The sequence below is a fragment of the Dermacentor andersoni genome, chromosome 5, assembly GCF_023375885.2.
Source record: "Dermacentor andersoni chromosome 5, qqDerAnde1_hic_scaffold, whole genome shotgun sequence".
NCBI lineage: Eukaryota > Metazoa > Arthropoda > Arachnida > Ixodida > Ixodidae > Dermacentor > Dermacentor andersoni.
The window spans coordinates 146,623,165-146,651,058 of NC_092818.1; the positions used below are offsets into that span (position 1 = coordinate 146,623,165).

The window sequence follows — 27,894 nt, forward strand, 5'->3', positions numbered from 1 at the left end:
CCCGGCAGCGTACGGTTCGCACGTCAACAGCCACTCTTGTGACTCGCACAGCTAAAGCCGCCGGGCAGATTTCGTGGCTTGTTCACTGCGTACACACACTCTGGATTCCAGTCACTTTTCCTGCAACCATGCATGGTGGTTGAGCGCAAGCCCCAACATGAAATGCTACCGACGACTTAAACAGTCTGCTTCTAAGTTTGCGATTGCACAAGGCTAATGAAGCTCCTGGAACATTGGTGTTTTGTATATGTGTCACCTTTGTAGTACATGCTTGTTTAGAGTACATGAAATACAAACGCTGTGGTTACGGCACTGGTAATACATACCTCCTTTGGGACAAAAGTGATCCAGTGCGTAGCACCAGTTGGCTTACAAGTGCAGTTATGGTGCCTGTGCATATTTTAAGTTTGTGACATGCAAATATGTGAAGACAAAGTGTATTTATTTTGATGTGACAGCCAGAACATTTCAGACTATTCGATTTTTGCACATACTGCCAGTGCAAATGCATAATGACATTGAACAGTCCTCAAGACATGTCTGCATAAAGCAAAAACAGTGCAAACATGACCGCATGAGCTTTTTATTTTGAGTATCTTTTGGCCAGATTACAAATGGGTTTTGTTGTGCTTGTAAAATATATAGGCCCTCACTGCACATACATTCATTCATTTTATGATGGCTAGAATGTGTCTGTACATTTTAATGAAGTACGTACATGGGTAGAAAGAGGTCTTATTCAGACGTTATCATACACAATCGCAGAATAAAACACAAAGTTTATTGCGAAGCACTCGTTTTTGTCAAATTATCACTTCCCAAACATAGTGTCCCATGCAAAAATGCACCAAAAGAATCACATGGGGCCATAACGTAATTTACAAAAGTGCCTAGGCCTCTTTCTTCACCATGCACAAGAGCTTGAGCATATGATACACTAACAGCTTCTTGACAACAAACAGTTCACATGATGCATGTTGCTCAACATATGTACAGCACCACCACCTTATATAAACACTTTTACACCAAGCTTATTTACATGCAAAGTCGAGCAAAGCGACTGCAATTGATGAAAAAACAATACAGTACACCGAGTGAGTTGAACTTCTAAAATACAGTGACCGGTCTGTACACTGACTGTTGTGCACATCATGAAATATCAACTGTGATAACCTACACTAATAGTGCAAAACATTATTCCGTGTACAACTACGTACATACATCCTGCATAACAAGCTTACATTAGAAAACTTGCATGGAAGGGGTATTACAGTCAAGTGCAATGGCAAGAGGGTGACGTTGGATGGGCCTTTATACATAAAAACACGGCTGATTTCACCGCCTGACAATGCCGCAAATGAGAGGACCGACAAATATCTACAATGCGAATGCAAATGACACGTGAAGTGCGATTGGCTGCAGAGGTGTGCTGACTAGACGTACAGGCCTTTACATGCAACAATAGAAGTTGACATGTGTTTGCTTTTGCAGCGTCTTGAACCTCAACCTGAGGCTCTATAGAAAAAGAACCATGTGGCTTTTTGATAACGAGTAAAAAGTTGGAGGGAGGACCATTTGCGTTCATCACAAAGACAAGCACCTTCTTTCACCAACAACTTTCACATCATAGACAACAGCCGCTCCTGTCCATGCCAGAGGCACTACAATAACTTCAGACAACAGATGTGTATGCGATACGTTTCACCCCAGCATTATCGCTGCTGACTACAACAATGCTTCCAGAGGGATAGTACTTGTTCCGAGTTGACACACGACATTCGTTTCAGGTGCTTTTAGTGAGTCGGTTGAATAAACAACATAAGGGGAAACAAAACTTCACCAGATTCCACAAGTGAGTTATACTGGGCTAATTGAACACATTATAGAAGTTGACAATGTCCGGGATATGTGGACCAGAAAGAATGCCATTGCTGCAAATGCCATGGGAACAAATTGTAGTGCAATGCAGCACAGCTTGCAGCGATACTGTCAGCTAGAGCTTGTTTCTTCAAGCCTTATGATATGAACAAAGTGTGTTTCAGAATCACCAGCATACTGAAAGCCCACCGGAGGGTAAAGGCCTCTTCCACACATCTTAAATGGTCTCTGCTCTTTGAGAGGCCAGTTCACCCAAAGTCTGAATTTCCTGAGCTAATCACTTCCTAATCGTCTGCTGCTATCCCAGCTTCGTTTTTCTTTTATTGGGACTCGTTCTGTTGGCCTAGTAAACCACTGCTTATCAAACCATTATAGGAGCTGCCCAACTTTATTCTTCATACCAGTTGTGAAAGGCCTTACAGAGTGCATTTAAAAGTGCAACTTTCACTATAGTTTAAAATCTTATAATGCAGTATAAATAAATCTGTTATATACGATTTTCGTTGCAAGCGTAAATTCACTAGAGACCGACAATGGCAATAAACGTTTGATTAATTGTCATATCAGTGTTCCTTATATCAAGGTTTGACTGTACCAAATCCATAGCTGGTCATTAAAGGCCATCTACAACAAAATTTTGCTTTGGCTGAATTGGTTACAAATTAGTAGTATATACTATTGAAGCAACCCTGGCAAAGCTGCACCTCTCGTAATTGTCTAACTTTCATACCGGTACCCTTTAAGTAGCACCTATGCAGATGATGCATGTACCTGGTGGTTAGTGGATATGACGTAAATCCTAGCACATTGCCTACGACATTTCTTATTGTACTGCTGGTCTCGGAGGTCACACAGAAGAGCCGCAGTGGTTCTTAATGTCCTGGGTCATGCACCACTTCTGGCAAATGGTAATGGCTGCGTTTCATTGCAGTTGGCCTTTAAGGATGGTGCGGGCCCAAATGTACATTTTGGAGCCCGACTGAAGCTACTGTTACAAATGCAGGCGAAGTTGGAACTCAACAACACAACCTAGTTGCCTTTGACTTGTCCAAGTTTCAATTTATGCCGATAGTAGAATCGGAAACAAATAATATGCAATAATGTTTTTGTGCGGCCTTGAGTGCGTTCTGCAGTTTGTGATGGCGAGGTGAAATACTTTCCATCCGAGGATAATATGAGGCGAAAATTACGCATTCTACTTCAAGCTTCTTGCACTGCCCAAAGCATATATTTCTTCCTATGGTTTACAATTTATATGGCTTAATTTTCCGTACTTGAGATGCACCTGTTTGTCAACTTCCAGACTAGCCACTGCAGTTGGCATAATTTAAGCAGCCCTGACGGACACTTGAACATTATAACAATATCTTCTGCTCATGCCACTAACAATAGAAGGCTTTTATGCAATATAATGCATGACATATGTTATCGTGACAGTCGGATTGCAGAGAAGAATAGCGTAATTACTGTGACTGATGCAGAAATACTGGCATTTCAGAATGCTGGAAAGAGAAGTCACAAACTTGCAGAGGTACAGTTTGCACATAAACTACAAGAAAGCACTTGAGAAAAATAAATTTAAAGAAAAATAAAGAGGAGAAAAACTTCCGGAGAACTTGCTCCTTCTCAGCATTTCCACGTGCGCTGACAAGCTTGACAACACAAGCATTATGGTATGAATAAATGCCTTTCACTAATCCACTTTTGCCATTTTAGTGGATTTTCAACTAGATCTAGCAGATATTAACTTCATTTAGAGATGCAAACCTGCCTTTAGTGATGCTAGATATTTAATGGAATTGCAAAAACACTCGAGATATTTGATCAGATCTTGGACATTGCTTAGCTTAACCCTTCTATATATATATATATATATATATATATATATATATAAAGAAGTGTCACCACTAATCTGCAGTTCCTATTTTTGATAATGCAAATATTGCAACAAAATACCAGTTCCTAGAACTTTCTAGTCAAATTTAATTTCGTGAAACATGGAGCACTTGTTTTTTAAATGTATTCAATAAGCATTTTACTACCTATGCATGCAGGTCCCATACCTTAGGATATTTATGTGCCTTAGATGTGCATTTATTTCTAGCACTTGCGATTCTGCAATGATGGTACTATACAATTGGTACTTGTGCGACGCAAGACTGGATCAGTGCTATTCAGTCGAACGTATATGTAACAAAGCCACAGTTGTAGTGAGAAATTTTGCTGAATTCCACAAGTTCCTGAATGGTCCTGATAGATAGCATGTTATCAGTAAGCATTTCTGAACAAAATTGTGCAAGAAACAACCGTTAATTATGGGTGAAAAGCACCTGCATATGAGGTTAGGTTAGGTTAGATTAATATCTGAATATGAAGTTAATATCTGCTAGACCTAACCTAACCTATGGAGCCATGGCTTTAGGTATATCATTATTGTCAACATGACCTGCCAATGCTGCTGCTACCACTTTGTTTTTTATAATGGTGTAGTGAGGAGAAATCCAAGATCACCGGGACGCCGTTTGCAATAACAAAAACAAGGTGCAATTGCACCGAAACAATGTACATTCCTCTCACGATTGCCACAGCACACTTCTGGTTGGAGTTCTCCTGTTCCGACTGGCAGCTGCAGAGTTTTCACAGCGTTTCAACAAGACTGTGAGCATGAATGGGACAAGCCCAGCTCTGTTTACATTACAGCATAATAAATGGCAAAGTGGCGGATTTCATTATTTTCATTCTCTGCTAAATGATTCCGCTCTCCACCAAACTCTCTTTCGTGGTGCTTGGCAGCAACATTTCTAAGCATGAAAGGACGTGTGTAAATGATGAATTCACCAGTGCACGATGCCTTTCTTTTCCTTTGCTTGTCACAGAGGCTCCAGTTAAGAGCACATGATGTGCATGAACGAAGCTGCAGAACCATGTTGCGTTGATAAATTGTAGGAAACAATACATTATGTTCTATGAAATTAAGATATGAAATGAAAAAAAAAAAGTCTTCATACCATGGAGTTTGCTTAAAGGAGGTCTGTTATACTGAGATTCAACTAAATTAAATTTCACTTCTTGTAGAAATTTTTCCTAGTGGTTTTGTAAAAATTTTCACCAGACACAAGCAAACTTTGAATTCTCTTTTAAGCAGAATTTTCGCAACAAAAGAAATAATGCCAGCTCTGCCAGCTACTGTGACACGCTGTGACAGATGTTACACCGTGGGAAAGGTGGACATCTCCTTCAATGTGATGATTGCGAGAGCAGACACATATGGTCAGAAACAATTAAATAATGTATAAGAAAACAGAAGCTGATTGATGGGTAGAGCATGCAAGAAAGGTTACATATGTACATAGCAGGCACACAGCCATAATTTGCTTGCCAGTTCAGCATCTGTAATACTTGTCATCACAAATCAAGATGACAGAAAAGTAACAATTATGGCATCAAATCTAGGTTTCAGCAGACATTTTTTTTCTGTTTTACTGTACAAGCAATCATAGGTAAAAAAAACTTCACCAGCATATTTGCAACTCTTTCTGACTACGAAGGGAAAGTAACAGAACCAAAGTGAACGTCTTGCATCACTGCGGAGAATAGTCCAGCAATATGAGCGGTGTTCTCCAATGTGAAAAACAAAAATAGTTACTCTTTTATTTATTATAAGCTATCTAAAGAGAAGTGTAACATCTGCCGACATAACATTTTAGTTTGCTCTTTTGAGTCATGCCATGTGATCGTCAGAAAGGTTCTGCACATCTCTCAAAAAGAAACTCTACAATTGCGTTATGTGGCAACTGCTTGTTGTGTGCTGGCCTGCCACTCAGCTTGCTGAATTTGCTTATGACAAACTTCAGCAAAGAGCAACTGTTGGAACAGATAAAGCTAATTTCTTGCTATGTTTATGCTGACTTCACTGCAACTCCTTTCTTGAAGGTCACCAAGCTAAATGAAATCAGGTAAGCTGAAAGTGGTGCTGTACCCAGCCAAACTATTTGTTTCAGTAATACAAGTTCACAAGATTCACCCTCATGCCTTGACTTTCATAGCCAGAAAAAAATTGAGTATACCTTAGTGTCACTTTAAGAACACCATTACATAAACCAAAACACACTGGGTATAAACACACTGGTATAGCAGACCCACAGTCAAATCTACAATGATTAAAAACACAATGAAAACTGCACAATGGGCATGAATTGCTTCAAGTTCAACATAAGTGCCTCATATTTTTTGCAAAAACACAGTGAGCAGAGCCAACTCAGGTTCATGTTGCGGTCGTTTGAGCAATAGGCAAACAGCTTTCGGTGATCAAGAATGTGACTTCAGGGACACAAGTTGCCAATCAGCATCACACACACACACTCACTTTGTCATTTGAACCTTAGAGGTTAGGAGCTGTGCTTTAAAATTAGAACATCAAGTAAGCGAAAATCAGGTGCTACTTTTTTTTTTAACAAGTGGCTAAAAAGCCCAGATGAGCGGTAGCACACTACAAAACAGACAAGCACAAGGAATAAATATTACGGAAAACGCATAACAACAAAAACTTCACCAGAAAGACGAGAACTATGAAGTGTAAGTACAGGAGCACCAACATATGTGCATTTCAATGCAGTTGCCCATGAGCAGTAGGCTGCAGAAAAGCCACCTGGGAAGTGGTGCATTCTTTAAGATGCCACTTTCCCAAACTTGCCTGCTTGTAGGGTGTCAGAGAAGGTCTAATGTTCGTGCATAGGAAAGGTGAGTGGAGGGATAACATTAGAGAAGGAAGGCGCATGGTGGCCAGAGTGCACAAAGTTGTTGTGAGGTGGCGCCGGCGGTGGTGGAGGTGGCAAAATGTGGTTGAATGAGTTGTGTAGCACGCGGCTTGAGGGATAAAAGTGCGTGGATGGAGGCGGTGGAGGGGGTGCTGCACTAGCCCTGCCCTGCTCTCCCGAGCCAATGTCAGGAAAGATGTTGCTCAGGTTAAAGTTCGGGACATGTTGCGACGGTGCAACTGCACAGTTTGAGTAGGGTGCCACTTGCGCCGCTGTTGAAATGCTGCTGCTGGTCATGGATACTACAGATGCGACTGATGACGTTGATGCACTACTGTGTTGCGCATTTCTTTGTAGGGGGCTGTGGTGGTGTGAAAAAGAAGCTGCAGAGGAGGAGTGAGGTGTTGGTACACAAGATCCGTTGAGGTTCAGGTTGATGCTGTTCTGCTGGGACTGAGGCCTGAAGAGCGGGTTGTAAGTGGCACTGCTGATGTTTGCACTTCGCTCAACATCAGTGCTGGTGTGGCTGGGCTTAGTGTGTGGTGGTTGCAGGGTCTGCTGCAGCTGGTGGTGGTGCTGCTGCTGATGATGTGGCCAAGGCAATGCCGATGATGTCGAAGTGGACATCGATGGAAGGGAAGGAGTGTGAGGTAGCTTTTGAGAAGGTGCTGGAGGTGGGGGCAACGTTATCAATGCGTGGTTATGAGATTCATTTCTGAAATCTGGAAAGTATGGTATGCTGTTCACAGCAGTGTGCGATGAGGTATTTGAGGGCTTGTTCTTTTTGGATTTTGATTTGGACTGCTGCTTTTCAGGGTCGGGACAGCCGGTCTCTGACATTAGGTGCATGCCTTGTTTGTCCCTGCGACCGCCTTGCTTTTCACTCTCTGCGCCTGGCTGAGGAAGTGAGGTACCACATATGGTGTTGCCACTTGTGGCAAATGGGCCGGGGATCAGATTGTTAACCAGATGTGGCGCTTGTGCGCAATGTTGGGACAGATTTCCAAAGACTGGTGGTGGAGGTGGAGCCAACGGACCAGAGCACTGAGGGCCGAACTCTGACGTCAAGGGCAGGAGGGAAGCCGAGGAGGCACTTGGAAACAGGCAGCCCTGTTGCTGGGATGTAGGCACCTGCATTCCAAAGTGAGACTGTCGAGGGGAAGTTGCCTGAAGGCAGCTAGCTGGTGCTCGACTTGTTGCTGGAACTTCAGGCCGTGAGGCAGTGCAGGTACCGAAACTGGGGCTCCGGTGACCGAGAGAAAAATTTGGGTAAGGATAATTCTGATGTTGAAACATGTTCTGGTTCGAGCTTGTCTCGGGCTGCACGTGGTGGCTGCGGGATGAGGGAGACTGTGACATGTGTGGCGCCATTGTGTGCAGAGGCGGAGTGTGTAATGGCGCCGAGGGCAGCATGGGGAAGTCATCCTTGGCTGTGTGGTATGTGTGGATGGGGTACCTACTCGGAGTTGTTGCCAAGCTACGCTGTGTGTTGGTGCTAAGCTGTACTGTGTAGCTGCTGTGCACTGTGGTGGGCTGAGGAGGCACGGTCGTTGAAACAGGCAATGCCTGCGACCGGTTGTCTGGTGCCCCTGACATAGTTGTGCTGGGCAAGTGCATCTGTTGAGATGTGCTGGCCGGAAGCTGCCTCTGATGTGAGTGCGCCGTAGTATGTGTGCTGGTCTGGGGTTGGTAAGAAGGAAGCCTGTTCACAAATCCAGGATGGTTTGAAAAGCTAGGTTCCTTGGCATTTGCTTGCAGATCTTTCTTTGGATTGCTAGCCTGTGACTGAATAAGGCTTTCTGCAGAGTAGGAGATTTGAGGGCGCGACGACTGCTGACAGGATGACCTCTGAGTTGTGGGCACCTGGGCACACGAGGGGGGTGTGAGTCGGTAAGAAGATGGTAAGAAGTTCTGAGTCCCAATCAACGCCTCAGCAGAATAACATGACAATGCAGTGTTACTGCTATTCGGTGTGTTGCTTTGGGGAGTTAGTGTCCTGGTACAAGGTGTGTACTGATCGGGTCGCGGAAACGGAAAGGAAGGAGTTGTCATGTAGGGGTTTATGGACATTGGAAACTGTGCTGATGGACTCTTACTTGGCGTCGAGCAACGTCCAGAGTCACGGATCATACGACATGGTGAAGGGGGCGGCTTGCTGCTGTTGTCCAGCAGGGGCAAAGATTCGGGCTCCTTGGGTGCAGCAAAGCCTTGAGCTGTGCTAAAGCCAGGCAATGAAATGTGGTGCACTTGAGCAGGTGTGCTCGCTGCAGATGCTGTTGAAAACTGCAATCCTCTGCTGTGCATTGGGAGTGTACGCGGTGCGTTTGAAACAAAACTGTGGCACGATGCCTCCATGTGCAACTTCGCAGGAGGTGCGCTATGAAGTTGTGGAGATCGAGAGGCATGGTGGCAGTCTTGCTTGCTGCTACTGCTGCTGGTGTTCCCAATGGTGTGCAACTCCTCTGAATGACTTGGTGGTGTCGGGAAGCTCTCAGAAGCAACATAGGTGTACGTGCTGCTCTCTGATGACTCCTTCTTTTTGTTTGTGCTCGAGGTGACAGATACCTGTGCTGTGCTGGCTGGAAGGTGTGGCGTTGGCGGAGTGAGGACAAACTGTGATAGGCTGCTCGTGCTTTCTGCTGTCTTAGCATTGCCGTTTCCTAATTCATGTTCTAATTGATCCCCTGGTGACAGTGATGGGAACGAAAGACCTGGATTCGAGTTGCTGTTTAGAGAACCATGCCCATCGTCTTCAGGAATACTCAGTATTAGGGGCAACTCCTGGTCTGATGCTAGACTGTCAGTGCTGGAGACAAAGGCTTTGCTATTATCTTCACTGCCTTTGCTGCTGGGTGGAGTGAGTTGGCAAAGTATGGAAGCAGCACAGTCAGGGATCTTAGAGGAGCCCTGAGGTGTGCTGTGGCCATTACTGCTGGCGCTGACTGACACATAACTTTCGGTGAAGGTTGTTGAACTGACACTTGGAGATATATCAATGTTTTCCTCCATCACTATAGAGTGTAAACTGAGACTAGGAAGTTCGTTACGGTCGTTATCAGATGCCTGTATGTCATCTTGCCCATCCTTTGCCGATGCTGACGGTGCACCATTTTCAGCTGACACTTGGCTAGTAGTAGATGTTGTCTCCGCATCGATTTCGGTTGGCCTTCCATTCTCAAAAATGTCTTTAATCTTGGATGCTTCTTCAACAGTGCTGTTGGCTGGAACGGCATCACTGCTACAGACTGCTTCTGCAAGCACAGAAGCCCTCGAACAGTGACTTTGGGTGAGAGTGACAGAGGTACTGGGAGGAGAAGATGCTGTAATTGTGGTTGACGCTCGTGCACCTGTGTTATTCTCTACAGTGGCAGCAATCGAAACTGCAGGAGGAGCGGTAGACTGGTCACTTGAGCTTGCTGACACCGGACTCTTGTTTTTTGACTGTGCTGCCTGGTTGACCGCTGCTTCCACGTTGCCACCACACGAAAAGATAGACTCTGTTGCTTGGGCAAGAATGTCTGCAGCAAGGGGGGAAATCTCTTTGTTGCTTGTGCTGCTCACTCCCTCCGTGCTCTGGGCTGAGGTGGTAGCCGTGGTTGACGAACAGGTGGAAGCATGCGAGGCAGTCTCCTCATCTGACCGCGGTGCATCTGCACGTGCCCTCTTAGCTGGTATCTCTGAGGAGGGCTTTGATGCTGACACTTTCTTACCCCCGCCACTCTTACGCGTGCACGAAGGCTTAGCCTGACTAGAATCTGGGGTCTGAGGAGTCGGCTTGGGCCTGATGGAGCAGAGTGGTTGTTTGGATGCTGCGTGGGAACATACTGGCTTTGTCCTTGAACTGTCTGGCACAGCAATGCACTTTGATGAAGATGGTGACGAATGCTGAGGGCAGGTGTGGTGCTGCTTTCTGCAGTTTCCTCCTGGCTGGGCTGTGGCATTTCCCACTGCAGTTCCACCAGACGAAGGTGTAGATGCCAGTGTTTTGTGCTGAACGGAAGACGCATGCTCCCTGCACATGTAGCTCTGTGCACCGTCACATTGCACCACCTTCCCGAGAGAAGTACTACAACTACTCACTGCTGCCGCTACATTAGCTGCCACTTGACTCCCGAGAGGGTGCGCCGATTGCATAGGTGCACTGACTACTTGTGGCTGTGACACGACAGGAATAATCTGTCCGGATGGAAGAAGGAATGCTGACGGGACCTGTGGTGCCGGTGCTGTCTGTCCAGCAATCATCGTGGTTCCAGTTCCAAGGGAGAGGAGGGGCTGGTTCATCATCATTCCTGCACCTGAGAGGAAAGTTGCTGCATTTTGCTGGACGCCACAGAGCTTGGCAGCCTCCTTCAGCTTGGGGTCGCACTGCATCAGGCCACCAAGGGCTGCTGCCGAGTGAGCAAAGTCATCGGTGCTCTGCCCTGTTGCCAAGTGCACTTGGGGCAGCATGTCGGGCCCCGTGAAGGAGACCACCGATCCCGGTGTACGTGCTCCCATGGCATGCCCCTGTGGATTCAGGATGATGGAAGTGTTTTGGAAGGTCACCACATTCTGTAGCACAGGGACGCCCTGGTCGTTGATCATTAAGATAGGCTGTGAGACAACCCCTCCTGCCGTTCCTGTGGCCACTCCGGTAGCTGCAGCTGTCAGGGGGTGTTGTTGCTGGAACACTGTGACAGCGGATGGTTGAGCTGTGGACATGACAGGTGCTGATGGAAGTGCCTGAGTCACCAGCGTGCACCCAGGCATTGCTTCTCGTGCACAGCTTGCTGGAGGAGGTGCTGGTGGTACAGCTGGTGCCACTGCAGCCTGCGGTGCTTTAGGAGCGAGAGGCTCTGCAGCAGGCCGTGATGACATGACTGTCGTGCCATGATGCTGGCAAGGTTGCTGCTGCTGAAGAACTGTCTTGACCTCGGTGCAGGCAAGTAAGGCACGTTGCTTGTCGGGAAGGTGTTTCAATGAATACTTTTTTGGCTTGTGGTCCCAAATCTCCTCGGGGCCACTCGTCAGGGGAATGCCCGCTGTGGTAAGCAGCCTCGCATAGTTGGCATTCAGTTCCTCCAGGTCCCTGATCTGCTTACGTAAAGCAGCAAACACAGTGGCTGTTGAAGAGACAGAAAAAAAGAAAAGAGCACACACATTAGAACGATCATCATCATCATCATCAGCCTGGTTACGCCCACTGCAGGGCAAAGGCCTCTCCCATACTTCTCTAACTACCCCGGTCGTGTACTAATTGTGGCCATGTTGTCCCTGCAAACTTCTTGATCTCATCTGCCCACCTAACTTTCTGCCACCCCCTGCTACGCTTCCCTTCCCTTGGAATCCAGTCCGTAACCCTTAATGACCATCGGTTATCTTCCCTCCTCGTTACATGTCCTGCCCATGCCCATTTCTTTTTTTTGATTTCAACTAAGATATCATTAACTCGCGTTTGTTCCCTCACCCAATCTGCTCTTTTCTTATCCCTTAACGTTACAAGTTATTAGAACAATGCGTAACGATAAGTCTAGGCCTGCTACTCACTACTACATTTATGAGCAAAGCAAAGGCCGTATGACTGTTTTCTGTCTCCAATAGAAAAGTTAGTGGTTGTAGTTAATCATATCAGTAACTGAAATGGGAACTAATGCTTCTTTTACAGCATGTAAAATAAGTGCTCAGTTCAGTAGCTTACCTTCCAAGTTGGTAACCTTGTCCATCACCAGCTTCTCATTCAAATCTTTCAAGTATGTGATGTATTCCGATGCCCGTTCAAGGATCCCATTCTTGCTCTACAGAAAATACAAAAAGTAATGCATAATATGAATGCCTTGACAACCAAAGACACTTGCTTTAACTCTTAAGAGACACAAAAGGTGAACAGTAAATAAGCTTAGACTGAGAGATATTTTAAAGGGACACTAAAGGCAAATATTAAGTCAAGCTAAAGTGATAGATTAGTCCTCGAGAATCTCTAAGACGTCAATATTATCGCAAACAGAGCCTTAATTAGATAGAGAAATCGAGGTAAATGCAGGACATGATTGGAGACTCCCCTGGGGTATTCAAGTACTTGCCCGATGACGAAAGCACTCCTCAGTTAAATTATGTCACTAGTACTCAACCACTCGTTGCACAAAACATCTCTGTACAGTATTATAAGACGAAATAAAATGCTACTTGTCCACTTCTATTTCACTTTTAGAAAAAAGAACTCATTGAAATAACGCTGACAACGACGCGGGCAGTCGAAAGGTTTCGTTTTCGCTTGATACGCTTTCACGTTTCAACAGTTATCACGTAGTGCTGCGCTGGGTTTGCTGGCTAGCAAAACTTGCACAAACTGCAAGTAGCAGAGAATGCAACTTCCATGTGGTGTCGCGGGATGCCCGAACAGTCTACGCCACTTGACCAATGAGCAGCCGCAGTGGTGAATCCACCATTCTGTCTTGGCTTGGTGCCGCCCTCTGTTGGGTGCCACTTTACTCCCCAATGGCAGCAAAGGGCGGTGATGGCGTATGCAACGTCACCACTCCCCGGTTGGGTGGTGGGAGATTTCAATTGTGATAAAGGTATACGGACCCTTCACATGCAATTTTCTCGTAAACTAAGTCTTTTCTTGGCACGAAACAAGTGTTGTGAGGTTTCTGGACTGGTATTTAAACAGTCCACACCGACTTAGTATTTGCTTTAGCGTCCCTTAAAAGAACATTTTTCAATTTCCTTGGAAAAACAAAAAAAGATTTTTTAGAGAATATGGTGCAATGACTTCCCTACTTAAATTCCATGGCAAAATGTGGCAATGGGGACCTCAGTGCGACATTAAGGATTTAGCAGTACTTTGGATGCATCGTATATTAGGATACCTTCAATGCAATTAGCATTCTTAGGATAAGTCAGGTTGAGGTTAGGGAGTTGACCTTGCTGTTATTTTGTGGCCCAGTTTAAGTGACTACAGAAAAGCGCAGGACGAGTGCACACACTGCTGTATCGGCCAATAACCAGAAACGAAGCCCGCAGGTGGGTTCCGTGAAGAGGGGACGCGGGAAACACTCACACGTGGAGAGAAAACGGATTAGTGGCTGCGCCGTAGAAAAGGCACTAGATTTGCACCCTTGCTCGGAACAAAAGGGTACACGGCCCGAGCTAAAGGGGAGCGTTCGGGGAGACGGGCGTGAAGATGAAAATTGGGGGGGTGCTTGAGGTCACCGCCACCGCTAATGCTCATGCGCTTCCCAAATGTCCCATCGACCGTCTCGGTCACGGAAATTGAGAGACGCGACACTGCCCAGCCGGTTTGATGTTTGGCATCCGCGTGCGCCTTCTGAGAATGCCTGTGAATACGGCGGTAGCTTTACCACCACTTAGCCGGCTACGACCGATGGATGCTTTTGTGTGCGATCGCCATCGGGTCCCAATTATGGTGTTTGGATTTCAAGCGAACTGGCACACAGCTGCACGGAAGACAGCTTTCTCAGTAGTGGCAGGGCAGCCCGCTGTCTGGCAGATATGCAGTCAATAAGCCGTGGCTTCATGGAAACATTCTCGCAGCTGGCATGGCAGCCGCTTGCAGGTGAAAAGAGGAGGACATCAGGGGCCGATACTCGCAGCCCAACATAGGGGAGAGGGAGGTGGCATGTGTCTTTGAGAAATCCTATCCCCTGGGGTGTTGTAAAGAGTGCCCCTATTTCCACCAATGCCATGTGCGGCACGAAGGTGGTCGTGCTATTAGTTACAATGATGTGAACTCGCATGTGTGATTGGCTGGTTTGCAACTCCTTTGTGCAACTGAGGGCTTAAAAAGTCATGTTTGGTTGTGTGGAGGAAGCGGAGCTTCGGGCTTGGACTCGGACAGACGCCTCGGCGTTTGAATAAAGCGTCACTTTATCGGACAATGGCTCTTCCTTCGCGCTGCCACCGTGCACTCGAATCATCGAGGAGCGCCGACTTCGGACCTTCAACACCTTCCCTCCTTAACTAGCGTTGAAGCTACCAGAGGACAAAGGGAAAGGAAACTAACTGGATACTTCAGGCACTTTTTGGTATCTACATACCTACATGCCAACCTCTTGACCTCAAAATTCGGGAGAAAAATTGGCTGCAGCTTTGCTCAGCTAACCCTCGATATGCAAAGCGAAAACTTGGTTTAGCCTGGTTAAGTTTTGGTTTCACTTGGTTAACCTTTGATTTAGCTGTAATTATTATATTTAGGTATGCAATCATCGTTAAGCCAGGCATGACGACTGTGCCTAGGTCGGTGGCTGGACATGACTGTGATTAGGCTTGCGTAGACAAGCATAGTTTGATGGTGTGATGCCTGTTGTGCCACAGGGAAAGCGCAAGTGCTAGACATGGAAAGAGATGCCGCGAACATCCGCAGCGTTGAAGTACAAATGGACAGGGTGCAAACGCGGTCGCTACATTGATCTCGACGGTGCAACGCCTGTTGCATTCCGGACCCTCCCCAATGATGCAGCTCGCCGGGCGAAAGCCGCGGGGTGGTCAGACGCCACTTGGGGACTAGGGCTCAAAGCCTCCCGCTTCCGCGCAACACTCAGAGAAGACGGCCCAGCCTCGCTCTCATACATGGCCAAGCTCCCACTGACTAGGCGAGCGTGGTGCTCTTCTTAGCCAGGCGCGTGATGAGTCAGGTGGTGACCCAGCTGCAGAGAGCGCATGCACCAAGCCAGCGGAGCTCGGCACGGCGAGTCACGCGACGCATTGCCAAGGCTACGGTGCAGCTGCGGTCAAATGAATGTCAAATTGCTGGTGATGGCGAAACTTGGCTCGATGCGGTTAGTAAAGCTTTCGCTTTAATAACCTCTGAATAGCTCTCAATACATTTATTGGAAGTCTTGCACTCATACTGCGACCGGAGGGGGCATGTGCATGTATGTATAATTATGTATACTATGTGCCTTTACACACTTATTGTAATTCACCTCTTAGCATGGCTGTACTATGGCTAAGCTGACCTAACCATTACGCAACGCATATTCAACCTTTCACTCACACACCCCTCAATGCATGTTTCAATCTGAAGCAAACTGAGATGTGCCTACGCCACCTACACGCAAATGGCTGGGACATAAATCTGACTTCGGCTAGCTACCTTGTGCATAATGGCAATTACGTTGTGGCTGTGCTGCATTATGGGATTTTTTTTTACTGTTTTGTAATTGCCTTTTCGCAGTGGCTTGGCGTAGCTTTTTGGGACATTTATGACCGTGTCCATACAATTGGTATAAGTGGTCAAAATTTAGGAGTCTCCAGGTTAAATTGGGAGACTTTGCAGTTATGTATCGACGTCCGGATCTAATTGTTTTCCTTCCATGCCAACTTAGGCCAACTGGTTATGCTATGTGCCACTGGGTGTCTGTCACTGGGTGTGTGCCAGTGGGTCTGTGTCAGTGTTCAATGAATTGCTTTGACGGTAACTTGGGTCACTTAGAACTAGGATGCGTGCAAGTTCATTGCCCGTAAACAAAGCCCTCGCTTCCTAGCACTGGATATGTTGCACTGAGTATGGCAATGGGTATGTACTGTATCACTGGATATGAACTGCTCTTCATAATAATCACCATAACGTATAAAACATATCACCATTTACACACCCATCATTGGATAGATCAATAATCACGTTAACGTCGCCAATAATCTCCAAAGGATGGATGCACCGCCCATTTTCTTTGCACAATAGAAGTTTGTAAAACTGCAAGGTTGAGTCTCTGCTCGATTTGGAATTCAATCTGAACGTTTCCTTCATTGTTAAATAATTAACTAGTCTCAAGCAGGCACTGCTTCATTGTATGCCAGATGCATCAACTTGTGGGGCTTGTACAGGGTGTCCCAGCTAATTTAAGCCAGAGTTTAAAAATATGCAAAATGCCACGTAGCTGAACAGAACAAAGATAATGTTGTTTGCCATTGCTTGGGAATACTCAAACGATCTTTCTCATGCCACCTAATTAGATAATTAGTCTTAATTAACAAGTATCTCAAATGTTGTAATTAGATGAAAAGTGTTAATGAGAAAATTGTAGAGCGACATGAAAAACTCTCGATACAGCTTTTTGTTCCTCAATACGTGCGACATAAAATTGTTTTTCCGAGCGTGAAAGAAGTCCGCAAATGCATGCAAGATTGCCGCGCAACTGGCCACTCGATCCCTTGGCGTGTATTCGCGGGCTTCTTTTACACCCGGAAAAACTTTTATGTAGCACATATTGAGGAACATAAAGCTGTATCGGGAGTTTTTCATATTGCTCTAGAATTTTCTCATTGACACGTTTAATCTAATTATAATATTTGAGAAGTTGATTAATCAAGACTAATTATCTAATTTGGCAGAATGAAAAAAAAAATGGTTTAAGTATCTCCAAGCGGCCGCAAACAACATTACCTTTGCTCTGTCCAGCTACGTGGCATTTGCAGTTTTAAACTCTGGCTAAAGTTAGCTGGGACACCCTGTATAAACCTACAAGTTTAGTCGCATTTTGGGTAAACCTTGAACCAAGCATTGCTGTCAGCCTTGCACATTTAGAGCTAAGCCAAAAGTCTGAAGTAAGATCCTTTTCTAGATGTATGCAGGACAGGCACAAAAGATTGCCATGGGACTTTCCTTTGCTATAGTTACGCGACTCTGATATCACCTTTCTGCTGTTATGCGAGAACATGCTCATGATATTGGAAAATATGTGATTTAAATGTAGTAGTACTTCCCAGAAAGATGGGCCAGTCATATATGTCTGTAGGTGCACTAATAGATGACTGTGGCACATTCTAGAATTTACCCAATCGCCTTAAGCGCATCTGGGCAATCCGATGATGTATGTTAAAAGCAGGTCGGTGCAAGCGGCCGTCATCGGATTCAATGACTGTCAACTGCACTTGGTGCTAATGGCGCCAAGCTGTATCCAAGTTAATAAGGCACAAGTTGCCCAATAAACTTTTCAGTTTATTCCACCTCTGCCTGCCGACCTGCACGCCGTTACAGCTGCAGAACAATACACAATCTGGTGTTCTGTGCACTTGGCAAACAGCAGCAGTCTGTGACGACAGCTGCAACATTCTGGATGTTTGCACAGGTTAACACTCGTGGCATTGCTGCAGCAGCGTACATTAGTGCTACTGAAGTGTAGCCAACCAGTCTAGCTTAACTTAAAGCACTGCTGACACATACTTTGGAACTTGTAGCAACACCACCACAGGCTTGAAGGATGACACTTAGGATGTTGAACGATGACACTTAGCAAGTACGAAGGTCGAGAAACAATTACAAGATATTTTAATTTGATATTGAAGGGAAACAAAGGGAAACACTAACACAGTTTAGAATGTTAAAGTATTCTTCAAAAAGTGTACTTTATTTTTGTTAATTTTGTGATAACAGATTGATAAATGGGAGAGAAAATCAAGGCCAAAGTTCGATTTTTTATATTTCACACAGAAACCCTAGGGCCGGTATGTCAGTACTACAACCTAAGAAATGTTTCCACTTTTTGGGGCTTACCCTGCCTTCAAACAATAATCGTCATCTATTTCTGGTGCCTTTCCTTTATTTAATGCTGTGTGCCCACTACTTACAAGTCACAAACGGCATGTGCGTTATTAGAGTGACATAGCATTCTTGATAGGAAAGCAATGAGCGCAATGTTTTCACGAAAGGAAAAGCAGGCGAGACAGATGATCACTGTTTGGGGGGCAAGACACACCCTAAAGTGTGCAAAAATGTTTTTCATGCATGGTGTTATGGTTTTAAGGTATATTTTCATATTTGGGCAGTTGTGGCTCAGTAAAAGTTTAGGAAGTTTGCTAAGTTCAGTCTATGGGTCCCTTAGAATACAATGTGGTTCATCTTTACTGATAAAGAAAAAAAACTAGCCCAGATCAGGCACCGTCAAAATCAATGACGTCATGGCAACCTGGTGCAGGAACTTCAATGCAGTGTTGCCACCCGTCATTTGTTCTTGAGTCTTTCCTGGCTTACCAAGTCTCTTGTTATGGTAAGGCTGACATTTTTGATATTGTAGAAAGGTCACTGACTAAAATAGCACTTTAAAGTTTGTCTCGAAATGCTGAACCTGGCATTATTGGCACTATCGTAACATCATGACAGAGAGCAAGATTTTTGGCGCGCAGCAATAGGGCTGGGTATGATGATGTTGCTCATAAGAAAATAAGCAGGAGCACTACGCAGGTTTCTTCTGGCCGCACTCGCATGTAGCGGCTGCACTGACTGCAGGAACTAAGTGAGCCAGTGCACTGTGATGTCATGATGGATTCATCAGCTGGGTACTGAAACCAAAACTAGTTTGTAGGAGCCACTATTATAGTAAATTATCCAGGGTGCTTTGACACCTTTCCAGTATTTCTTCTGATTTCTTCTAGGGTTGAGAGAGTGTGGACCTTCACACAACAAGAGAGAGAGGGAAAGATGTCACGTTAGCACTCCTTTAATAGGCCACTAAAGTGAATGTCAATTTTGGACAAGTAGGTTGCAGACCATGTTGTATGGGTAGATAAGACATGACTCTTCCAAAGCCCAGCGCTCTAATTTATTTATGAGGCACAGAAAGAGAGGAGATGGCTGGTGATTGTATTGGCACTGGTGTGAACTGCTGCAATCCACGAAACAATTACACGAATGTGGTAGATTGGTTCACACTGTCATGCTACTTCTGTTGACTGGGCGCCGACATTCAGTGCAATCGTGTTTCATTTAACTTTCGCTAAAAGCATACTTATGCTGTGCTTGTAACCGCTTCATGTGATGTTCGGTGTGAGCTTACAGTCTCCTGTAGTGTACACTTGCGTTGTACAACAAAGACTAACTCGGTGCCAAGTCCATGCTGCGAATTTTAAAACATGCGACAAACCCTGGCGTGGAGGGATGCGCATGGAAACCTGCAATAGTAGGTACTAGTAAAATAGCTGGTGGGCTTATGTTTCAATTACGTTTCAAAGCAAATTCGGGGCTCCGACACAGGCTTTGTTTCTGGCTGTTCTTTAATTGACATTAGATAACGACCATGCTGCCAGCTTTAGTAGGCCAATGCCGTTGCCGCTGCACAAAAAAAGACGTTGTGGAACTCCCTTTAACAACATCACTGCAAAATGTAGTCTGGCTTTGGATCTTTTGACAGAAAACTCCACTGCCGCTACGTCTTCACAGCACTCTGTCAGTGCTAACTGCAGGAGTATGACATCGTCTTTGAACTTTTCAGTTACCCAAAGTGGGCAGTAATGCTTGGCAGAGTAGGGCTTCTGAGATCACTGGAGCAGCTACGTAATAGGTGGCGACGAAACAATGGCAACCATGACGTCATTGGTCCTTTCGACTGCCCACAGTACAGCACAAGCAAGGCCTTTGTGATGAGTTTCTGTGACTCTGAGGAAGCCATTGCTAGGAGGTGGTGGGCAATGTGGTCGACACCCATTTGATTGTGAGATCTGAATAGTGAAAAAAATTACGCAGCCCCATCACTTTAGTCGTGACTTTCTGTGCACCTAAACTCTGTTTCGTACAAAACATGCAACGCTGTGGAAGCTATGCAAATAGTGCTGTCATATAAACCTCACTCTACATACATTACAGTTTAGATGTTCTTGATCTGCGAGGCTTTCTATGGAATAACTACTACAAATGTTACAACTACAACAGGTGGAAATATAGTTAGGCCAGATCCTGCATTGTATACCATTGTGCTTCCAGTATGCAACATACTATGTTTTGGTCACTAGTGCAACTTGTTTCCATGTAATAACTGCGCCGTATGCTGTGACATTAAAGTATGAGACTTAATGTAACATAAAATTACATAACGCATACATATACTTTTTTCTTTCATATGTGCCATATTTTGATCAAGCATGCCAGCAATGAGAGAAGTCTGACTGGCCTTCTTAGCACCGCCTGCAATGTGTGAAATTCATAGAGTATAACTCACCTCTTGGCATGAAACAAATGTTACAGAGTGCCCACGAGGGTATTCTAACGTTCTCAATTGATTGAATGCTCGTCTTTAGCATTCCTGTGAGAATTGTGAGCTTGCCGAACGCACCTGCTTCCTGGGATCCTTGTCGGGCAGCAACTCTCCAAGGCGCAGGATTCCAATATTGATCTTGTCCTTCCGCCTCCTTTCCACCTCATTGTGGACCTCCTTGCGCTTGTGGCTGCTGCGGGACCCCACTTCTCCATTGCAGATGCTGTATTCACGGGAGAACTAAATTTAGCCACTGGAGATGGCAGAGATGACTAGAGCTGAACAGCACAAGTGGAACAAGCACTCCCTTGTCTAAAACTGGTTGCAATGCATAGAGGGATTTCATATTGTAATGCACTGAGTACATCTGACTGCCACGAAAGGACAAACCGACAAGGACAATGGGACAAGGACAGTGGAGTGTCCTGTTATCCTTGTCTAGTGGGTCCTCCTGTGGTTGTATGTTGCACTCAGCACATTACAGGAAGACCAAACACCAACTAGCCCAATTTTTTACTACATAAATATTTGCTATGGGCCATTGGGGACAGGCCGCCATTGGACTATGAACCTGGCAACGTTTAACGCTAGAACGTTATCTAGTGAGGCGAGTCTAGCAGTGCTATTGGAGGAATTAGAGGGCAGTAAATGGGATATAATAGGGCTCAGTGAAGTTAGGAGGCCAAAAGAAGCATATACAGTGCTAAAAAGCGGGCACGTCCTGTGCTACCGGGGCTTAGCAGAGAAACGAGAACTAGGAGTCGGATTCCTGATTAATAAGAACATAGCTGGTAACATACAGGAATTCTATAGCATTAACGAGAGCATGGCAGGTCTTGTTGTGAAACTTCATCATCATCATCATCATCATCATCATCATCATCATCATCATCATCATCATCATCATCATCATCAGCCTGGTTACGCCCACTGCAGGGCAAAGGCCTCTCCCATACTTCTCCAACTGCCCCGGTCATGTACTAATTGTGGCCATGTTGACCCTCCAAACTTCCTAATCTCATCTGCCCACCTAACTTTCTGTCGCCCCCTGCTACGCTTCCCTTCCCTCGGAATCCAGTCCGTAACCCTTAATGACCATCGGTTATCTTCCCTCCTCATTACATGTCCTGCCCATGCCCATTTCTTTTTCTTGATTTCAACTAAGATGTCATTAACGCGCATTTGTTTCCTCACCCAATCTGCTCTTTTCTTATCCCTTAACGTTACACCTATCATTCTTCTTTCCATAGCTCGTTGCGTCGTCCTCAATTTAAGTAGAACCCTTTTCGTAAGCCTCCAGGTTTCTGCCCCGTACGTGAGTACTGGTAAGACACAGCTGTTATACACTTTTCTCTTGAGGGATAATGGCAACCTGCTGTTCATGATCTGCGAATGCCTGCCAAATGCACCCCAGCCCATTCTAATGCTTCTGATTATTTCACTCTCATGATCCGGATCAGCAGTCACTACCTGTCCTAAGTATATGTATTCCCTTACCACTTCCAGTGCCTCGCTACCTATCGTAAACTGCTGTTCTCTTCCGAGACTGTTAAACATTACTTTAGTTTTCTGCAGATTAATTTTTAGTCCCACCCTTCTGCTCTGCCTCTCCAGGTCAGTGAGCATGCATTGCAGTTGGTCCCCTGAGTTACTAAGCAAGGCAATATCATCAGCGAAGCACAAGTTACTAAGGTATTCTCCATTTACTCTTATCCCCAATTCTTCCCAATCCAGGTCTCTGAATAGCTCCTGTAAACACGCTGTGAATAGCATTGGAGAGATCGTATCTCCCTGCCTGACGCCTCTCTTTATTGAAATTTTGTTGCTTTCTTTATGAAGGAATACAGTGGCTGTGGAGCCGCTATAGACATCTTTCAGTATTTTTACATACGGCTCGTCTACACCCTGATTCCGCAATGCCTTCATGACTGCTGAGGTTTCGACTGAATCAAACGCTTTCTCATAATCAATGAAAGCTATATATAATGGTTGGTTAATAATGGTTAATATAATAATATAATGGTTGAAACTTAATAAGAGGTACAAAATGAAGGTTGTACAGGTCTACGCCCCTACATCCAGTCATGATGACCAGGAAGTCGAAAGCTTCTATGAAGACGTGGAATTGACGTTGGGTAAAGTCAAAACAAAATACAGTATACTGATGGGTGACTTCAATGCCAAGGTAGGCAAGAAGCAGGCTGGAGACAAGGCAGTGGGGGAATATGGCATAGGCACTAGGAATAGCAGGGGAGAGTTTTTAGTAGAGTTTGCGGAACATAACATGCGGATAATGAATACCTTCTTCCGCAAGCGAGATAGCCGAAAGTGGACGTGGGGGAGCCCGAACGGCGAGACTAGAAATGAAATAGACTTCATACTCTGTGCTAACCCTAGCATCATACAAGATGTGGACGTGCTCAGCAAGGTGCGCTGCAGTGACCATAGGATGGTAAGAACTCGAATTAGCCTAGACCTGAGGAGGCAACGGAAGCAACTCAATGAGTTAGCAGTAACAGGGAAAATAGAGGAATTCTAGATCAAGCTACAGAACAGGTATTCGGCTTTAACTCAGGAAGAGGACCTTAGTGTTGAAGCAATGAACGACAATCTTGTGGGCATCATTAAGGAGTGTGCAATAGAAGTCGGTGGTAACTCCGTTAGACAGGATACCAGTAGGCTATCGCAGGAGACGAAAGATCTGATCAAGAAACGCCAATGTATCAAAGCCTCCAACCCTACAGCTAGAATAGAACTGGCAGAACTTTCGAAGTTAACCAACAAGCGTAAGACAGCTGACATAAGGAAGTATAATATGGATAGAATTGAACATGCTCTCAGGAACGGAGGAAGCCTAAAAGCAGTGAAAAAGAAACTAGGAATTGGCAAGAATCAGATGTATGCGTTAAGAGACAAAGCCAGCAATATCATTACTAATATGCATGAGATAGTTGAAGTGGCTGAGGAGTTCTATAGAGATTTATACAGTACCAGTGGCACCCACGATGATAATGGAAGAGAGAATAGTCTAGAGCAATTCGAAATCCCACAGGTAACACCGGAAGAAGTAAAGAAAGCCTTGGGAGCTATGCAAAGGGGGAAGGCAGCTGGGGAGGATCAGGTAACAGCAGATTTGTTGAAGGATGGTGGGCAGATTGTTCTAGAGAAACTGGCCACCCTGTATATGCAATGCCTCATGACTTCGAGCTTACCGGAATCTTGGAAAAACGCTAACATAATCCTAATCCATAAGAAAGGGGACGCCAAAGACTTGAAAAATTATAGACCGATCAGTTTACTGTCCGTTGCCTACAAAGTATTTACTAAGGTAATTGCAAATAGAATCAGGAACACCTTAGACTTCTGTCAACCAAAGGACCAGGTAGAATTCCGTAAAGGCTACTCAACAATAGACCATATTCACACTATCAATCAGGTGATAGAAGAATGTGCGGAATATAACCAACCTTTATATATAACTTTCATTGATTACGAGAAAGCGTTTGATTCAGTCGAAACCTCAACAGTCATGGGGGCATTGCGTAATCAGGGTGTAGACAAGCCGTATGTAAAAATACCGAAAGATATCTATAGCGGCTCCACAGCCACCGTAGTCCTCCATAAAGAAAGCAACAAAATCCCAATTAAGAAAGGCGTCAGGCAGGGAGATACAAACTCTCCGATGCTATTCACAGCGTGTTTACAGGAGGTATTCAGAGACCTGGATTGGGAAGAATTGCGGATAAGAGTTAATGGAGAATACCTTAGTAACTTGCAATTCGCTGATGATATTGCCTTGCTTAGTAACTCAGGGGACCAACTGCAATGCATGCTCACTGACCTGGAGAGGCAAAGCCGAAGGGTGGGTCTAAAAATTAATCTGCAGAAAACTAAAGTAATGTTTAACAGTCTCGGAAGGGAACAGCAGTTTACAATAGGTAGTGAGGCACTGGAAGTGGTAAGGGAATACATCTACTTAGGACAGGTAGTGACTGCGGATCCGGATCATGAGACTGAAATAATCAGAAGAATAAGAATGGGCTGGGGTGCATTTGGCAGGCATTCTCAGATCATAAACAGCAGGTTGCCATTATCCCTCAAGAGAAAAGTTTATATAACAGCTGTGTCTTACCAGTACTCATGTATGGGGCAGAAACCTGGAGGCTTACGAAAAGGGTTCTACTTAAATCGAGGACGACGCAACGAGCTATGGAAAGAAGAATGATTGGTATAACGTTAAGGGACAAGAAAAGAGCAGATTGGGTGAGGGAACAAACGCGAGTTAATGATATCTTAGTTGAAATCAAGAAAAAGAAATGGGCATGGGCAGGACACGTAATGAGGGGGGAAGATAACCGATGGTCATTAAGAGTTACGGAATGGATTCCAAGGGAAGGAAAGCGTAGCAGAGGGCGGCAGAAAGTTATGTGGGCGGATGAGATTAGGAAGTTTGCAGGGACAACATGGCCACAATTAGTACATGACCGGGGTAGTTGGAGAAGTATGGGAGAGGCCTTTGCCCTGCAGTGGGCATAACCAGGCTGATGATGATGATGATTGGGGTCACAGGATGCAGAGTGTGAATTACGTGAAGTGAATGTGGATGCAAAAAGGAAGGAACACAAGGAACCCTTATTACAATACACAGACAATAATATAGTTAAGTTCTGAAATCAAGCAAAAGATTGGCTGCAGGATGTCACAGGTGAGTTATAGTTCTACATGTACTCCTACATGTACCCACAACAAAAATGTCTATGCACTTAACCACTATCCTACTTGGGCATAAAGCAATGGTGATACAGTTGTCAAAACTCAAAACATGCTTCCAGAGCAAAGCTTTCTTTGTCATCCAGTAAGGTAGTTGTGTTTTGCAAATGCTGCTGCAATGGCACTGTGGAAAGAATTTTGTACTTTTGGAAAAGTTAATCCAACATTAACCTGTCACAAATGCCATTTGAAAAGCATTTAACCATGCAGGCCAGAGTGAGCATATGAAATTGGGAAAACAATTTGATGGCTGCTTCAAAACAAACTCAAATACACACTACTGCTAGGAAAATTTTGCGTTACTTTACCAAAACAATATTCTGAATATCAGGTGAGTTGAATAGGAAACATAAGCTGTACATCAATTATCTCAAATTATTATTTACGGCTGCAAAAAGCCAAGAAACCATATGACAAAGGTGCTACAATAAGCATGCCAGAAATGAAGAATCAGAATATATTGAAATAAATTTTGTCTTATTTTTAAATCAACTGTCAGAACATACTTTCTGCACAACCTCTGTAGTCTGCTGTCATATAACCGAAAATTAGGCTAAGGAATGGCAAACGCTATGTACTGGCAGCCCATAACATGTATGTCATCACCTAGTGAAATATCAGCTGTCATTGACATTAGATACAAACAACTGACTGATGTTGCACCATCGAATGTTGAATTTCACCATCGAATGTTGAATTGTCAGAATTTTTCCTGGTCATTTACCAAGCAACATAGAATTTTTGCATGCAATGTTCAAAGAAATGTAGACATTAAATAAGCCTGTGTAAAGTTGGCAAACCATGAAATGTAGTCAAAAAGCACTCGAGCAGTTGCACTTAATTCTCTGATCTCTACACACAGTCCACGAAGTGTGTGGGTAAATCACTAACTCCAAGCCTTGTGACTCCACTGTTTACATGCTGATATCTTATCACAGTGGCGCAACAACCCACGCTCCACCGAGTCACACCACACAGCACAAGTGATAATTTTTAACTTTTGGTGGACTCTGCTGAAATTTAAATCACAGGAACTAAGAATGGAAATATCGAAATCAGCAGTATTTACCAGGCATCTTCGTCGCTGCTATACTGCTCTGACATAGCAAAACCAGAGCTGTGCAGGCCTCGAAAAAGCCAGTGGTGGGCGAACTTTCTGCAGGGCATACGAACAAACGAACAAAAAAAAAAAAAAGTGAGCAATACGGCAGTTTAACATTACCGGCACGCTTCACGCAAGCAGTTCCACAGGGCGCGAGAAAGTGAGCTGCCCAGCAGGTTGACGTTATCGGCAGCTTTTGCGAAAGCGGCCCGAAGCGGAGCAGCAACCCTCTCTGAGAGCAAATGCACTGAGCTACTTCGAGCATGGAGATTGGAGATGTCTGCATCAAATAAGAATTCGACTGATAGATGTGTTATACGAGCTCTCCGTGTGTTGCAAGAAGCATTTTAACATGGCTTGATCAAAAATTACAACAGTCGGAAAAAAACCTGCACGCGATTTTATTAGTGCAACAAATGCCTGCAGCGTTGTTATGAAATTCAAGACTTTTGCGCCAAATATATATATATATATATATATATATATATATATATATCAAGACTTTTGCGCCACAATATACTGTAGTCCGTGCTGTACACAAGAGCGCGCAGCGCACGACAACAAGCACGCTTGCAACGATTGTAAAAAAGAAAATTAAGTCACGTATGTGAAGTTTTAAAACGTTCTAAAACGGTCAGTGGCGAATTATGGTTTCATAGGTTCAAGGCCACACGATCGTGCTGCAACCGAGCTCTCATCATTCAAGAACAGGCGCGAAGCTGTCTTAAATTAGTGTCAGGGCGGATTAGCGGCTGTTTAGCACAAGCGCGAGTAAAACACGAGCGGCAGGAAGCATCGCAGCAGGCGAGGGTGCGCGTGCGAAAGTACTAAAACGCGTAATTTATACGGTTTTACCGCTGGTCAGCTTTCCATGTTCGCCTGCTCCACGGCATTACTGGCCTTGTAGCATACGTTTCCAGACACAGCGACATGCCATGCATAGAAAAGTCTTCACTTACCATGTCAATTATATATCCTGAATTCTGCACGCACCAACAGCTGCAAAAGTCTTCGTCAAGCACCTAAAACTCACTCTAAACAAAACTCGCAGCCATTTTGAATAATACCTCTGGTACCTACGATGCGGCGCCACGGGCAATAAAATCGACAGAACCCTCCAAAACGCAAGAAGGATGTAAATAAAGGAAGAAAAAAAAAAGAGTGCCTGATTCTTTAGTTTCAAAACAAGCCATTTCAGCGCTAGTGTACCGCTACTTCAACGTAATGGCACATGGTATATCTACTTAGTTCAGTATCCCCATCCTTTCATACCTCTATATACTGTAATACCTCTTTGCATTGATAAAATTGGCGGCATTTTTAAAAGGCATTCTTGCATTTTAGCGGACTTTGCTTTCGCACAGAACCTGCGCGCCTTCGGCAACTTTAAGCGCTATTATTATTTATGTGAAGTTTGCAG

The 27,894-nt window shown here is 44.8% G+C and overlaps 1 protein-coding gene across 2 annotated transcripts; it reads right to left on the reverse strand.

Annotated features, from left to right (window-relative positions):
• Positions 1-569: 569 nt before the first annotated feature.
• On the reverse strand, positions 570-27,871 carry LOC126531384 (uncharacterized). 2 transcript variants are annotated; one of them, XM_050178892.3, is made up of 5 exons: positions 27,434-27,871; positions 26,442-26,528; positions 20,681-20,825; positions 12,313-12,409; positions 570-11,737 (listed from the first exon to the last, which is right to left on the reverse strand). In XM_050178892.3, exons 2-5 carry the CDS (start codon positions 26,474-26,476, stop codon positions 6,597-6,599), a joined length of 5,418 nt encoding a protein of 1,805 aa, XP_050034849.1. In that variant the 5' UTR covers positions 26,477-26,528; positions 27,434-27,871; the 3' UTR covers positions 570-6,596. The 2 variants fall into 2 exon arrangements, with proteins under 2 accessions (XP_050034849.1, XP_054927105.1); XM_055071130.2 differs by lacking the exon at positions 27,434-27,871 and having other exon boundaries at positions 26,442-26,908.
• Between the last annotated feature and the right edge of the window lie 23 nt (positions 27,872-27,894).

Coding starts and splice junctions, on each gene's coding strand:
- LOC126531384 (XM_055071130.2), bottom strand. CDS start 26,539: ATGCCCTGCAGAAAGTTCGCCCACCACTGGCTTTTTCGAGGCCTGCAC. Junction 20,826..26,441: donor AGCAGCGACGAAGATGCCTG/GTAAATACTGCT, acceptor CCGTGAATACAG/CATCTGCAATGGAGAAGTGG. Junction 11,738..12,312: donor CAAGGTTACCAACTTGGAAG/GTAAGCTACTGA, acceptor TCTCTTCAACAG/CCACTGTGTTTGCTGCTTTA.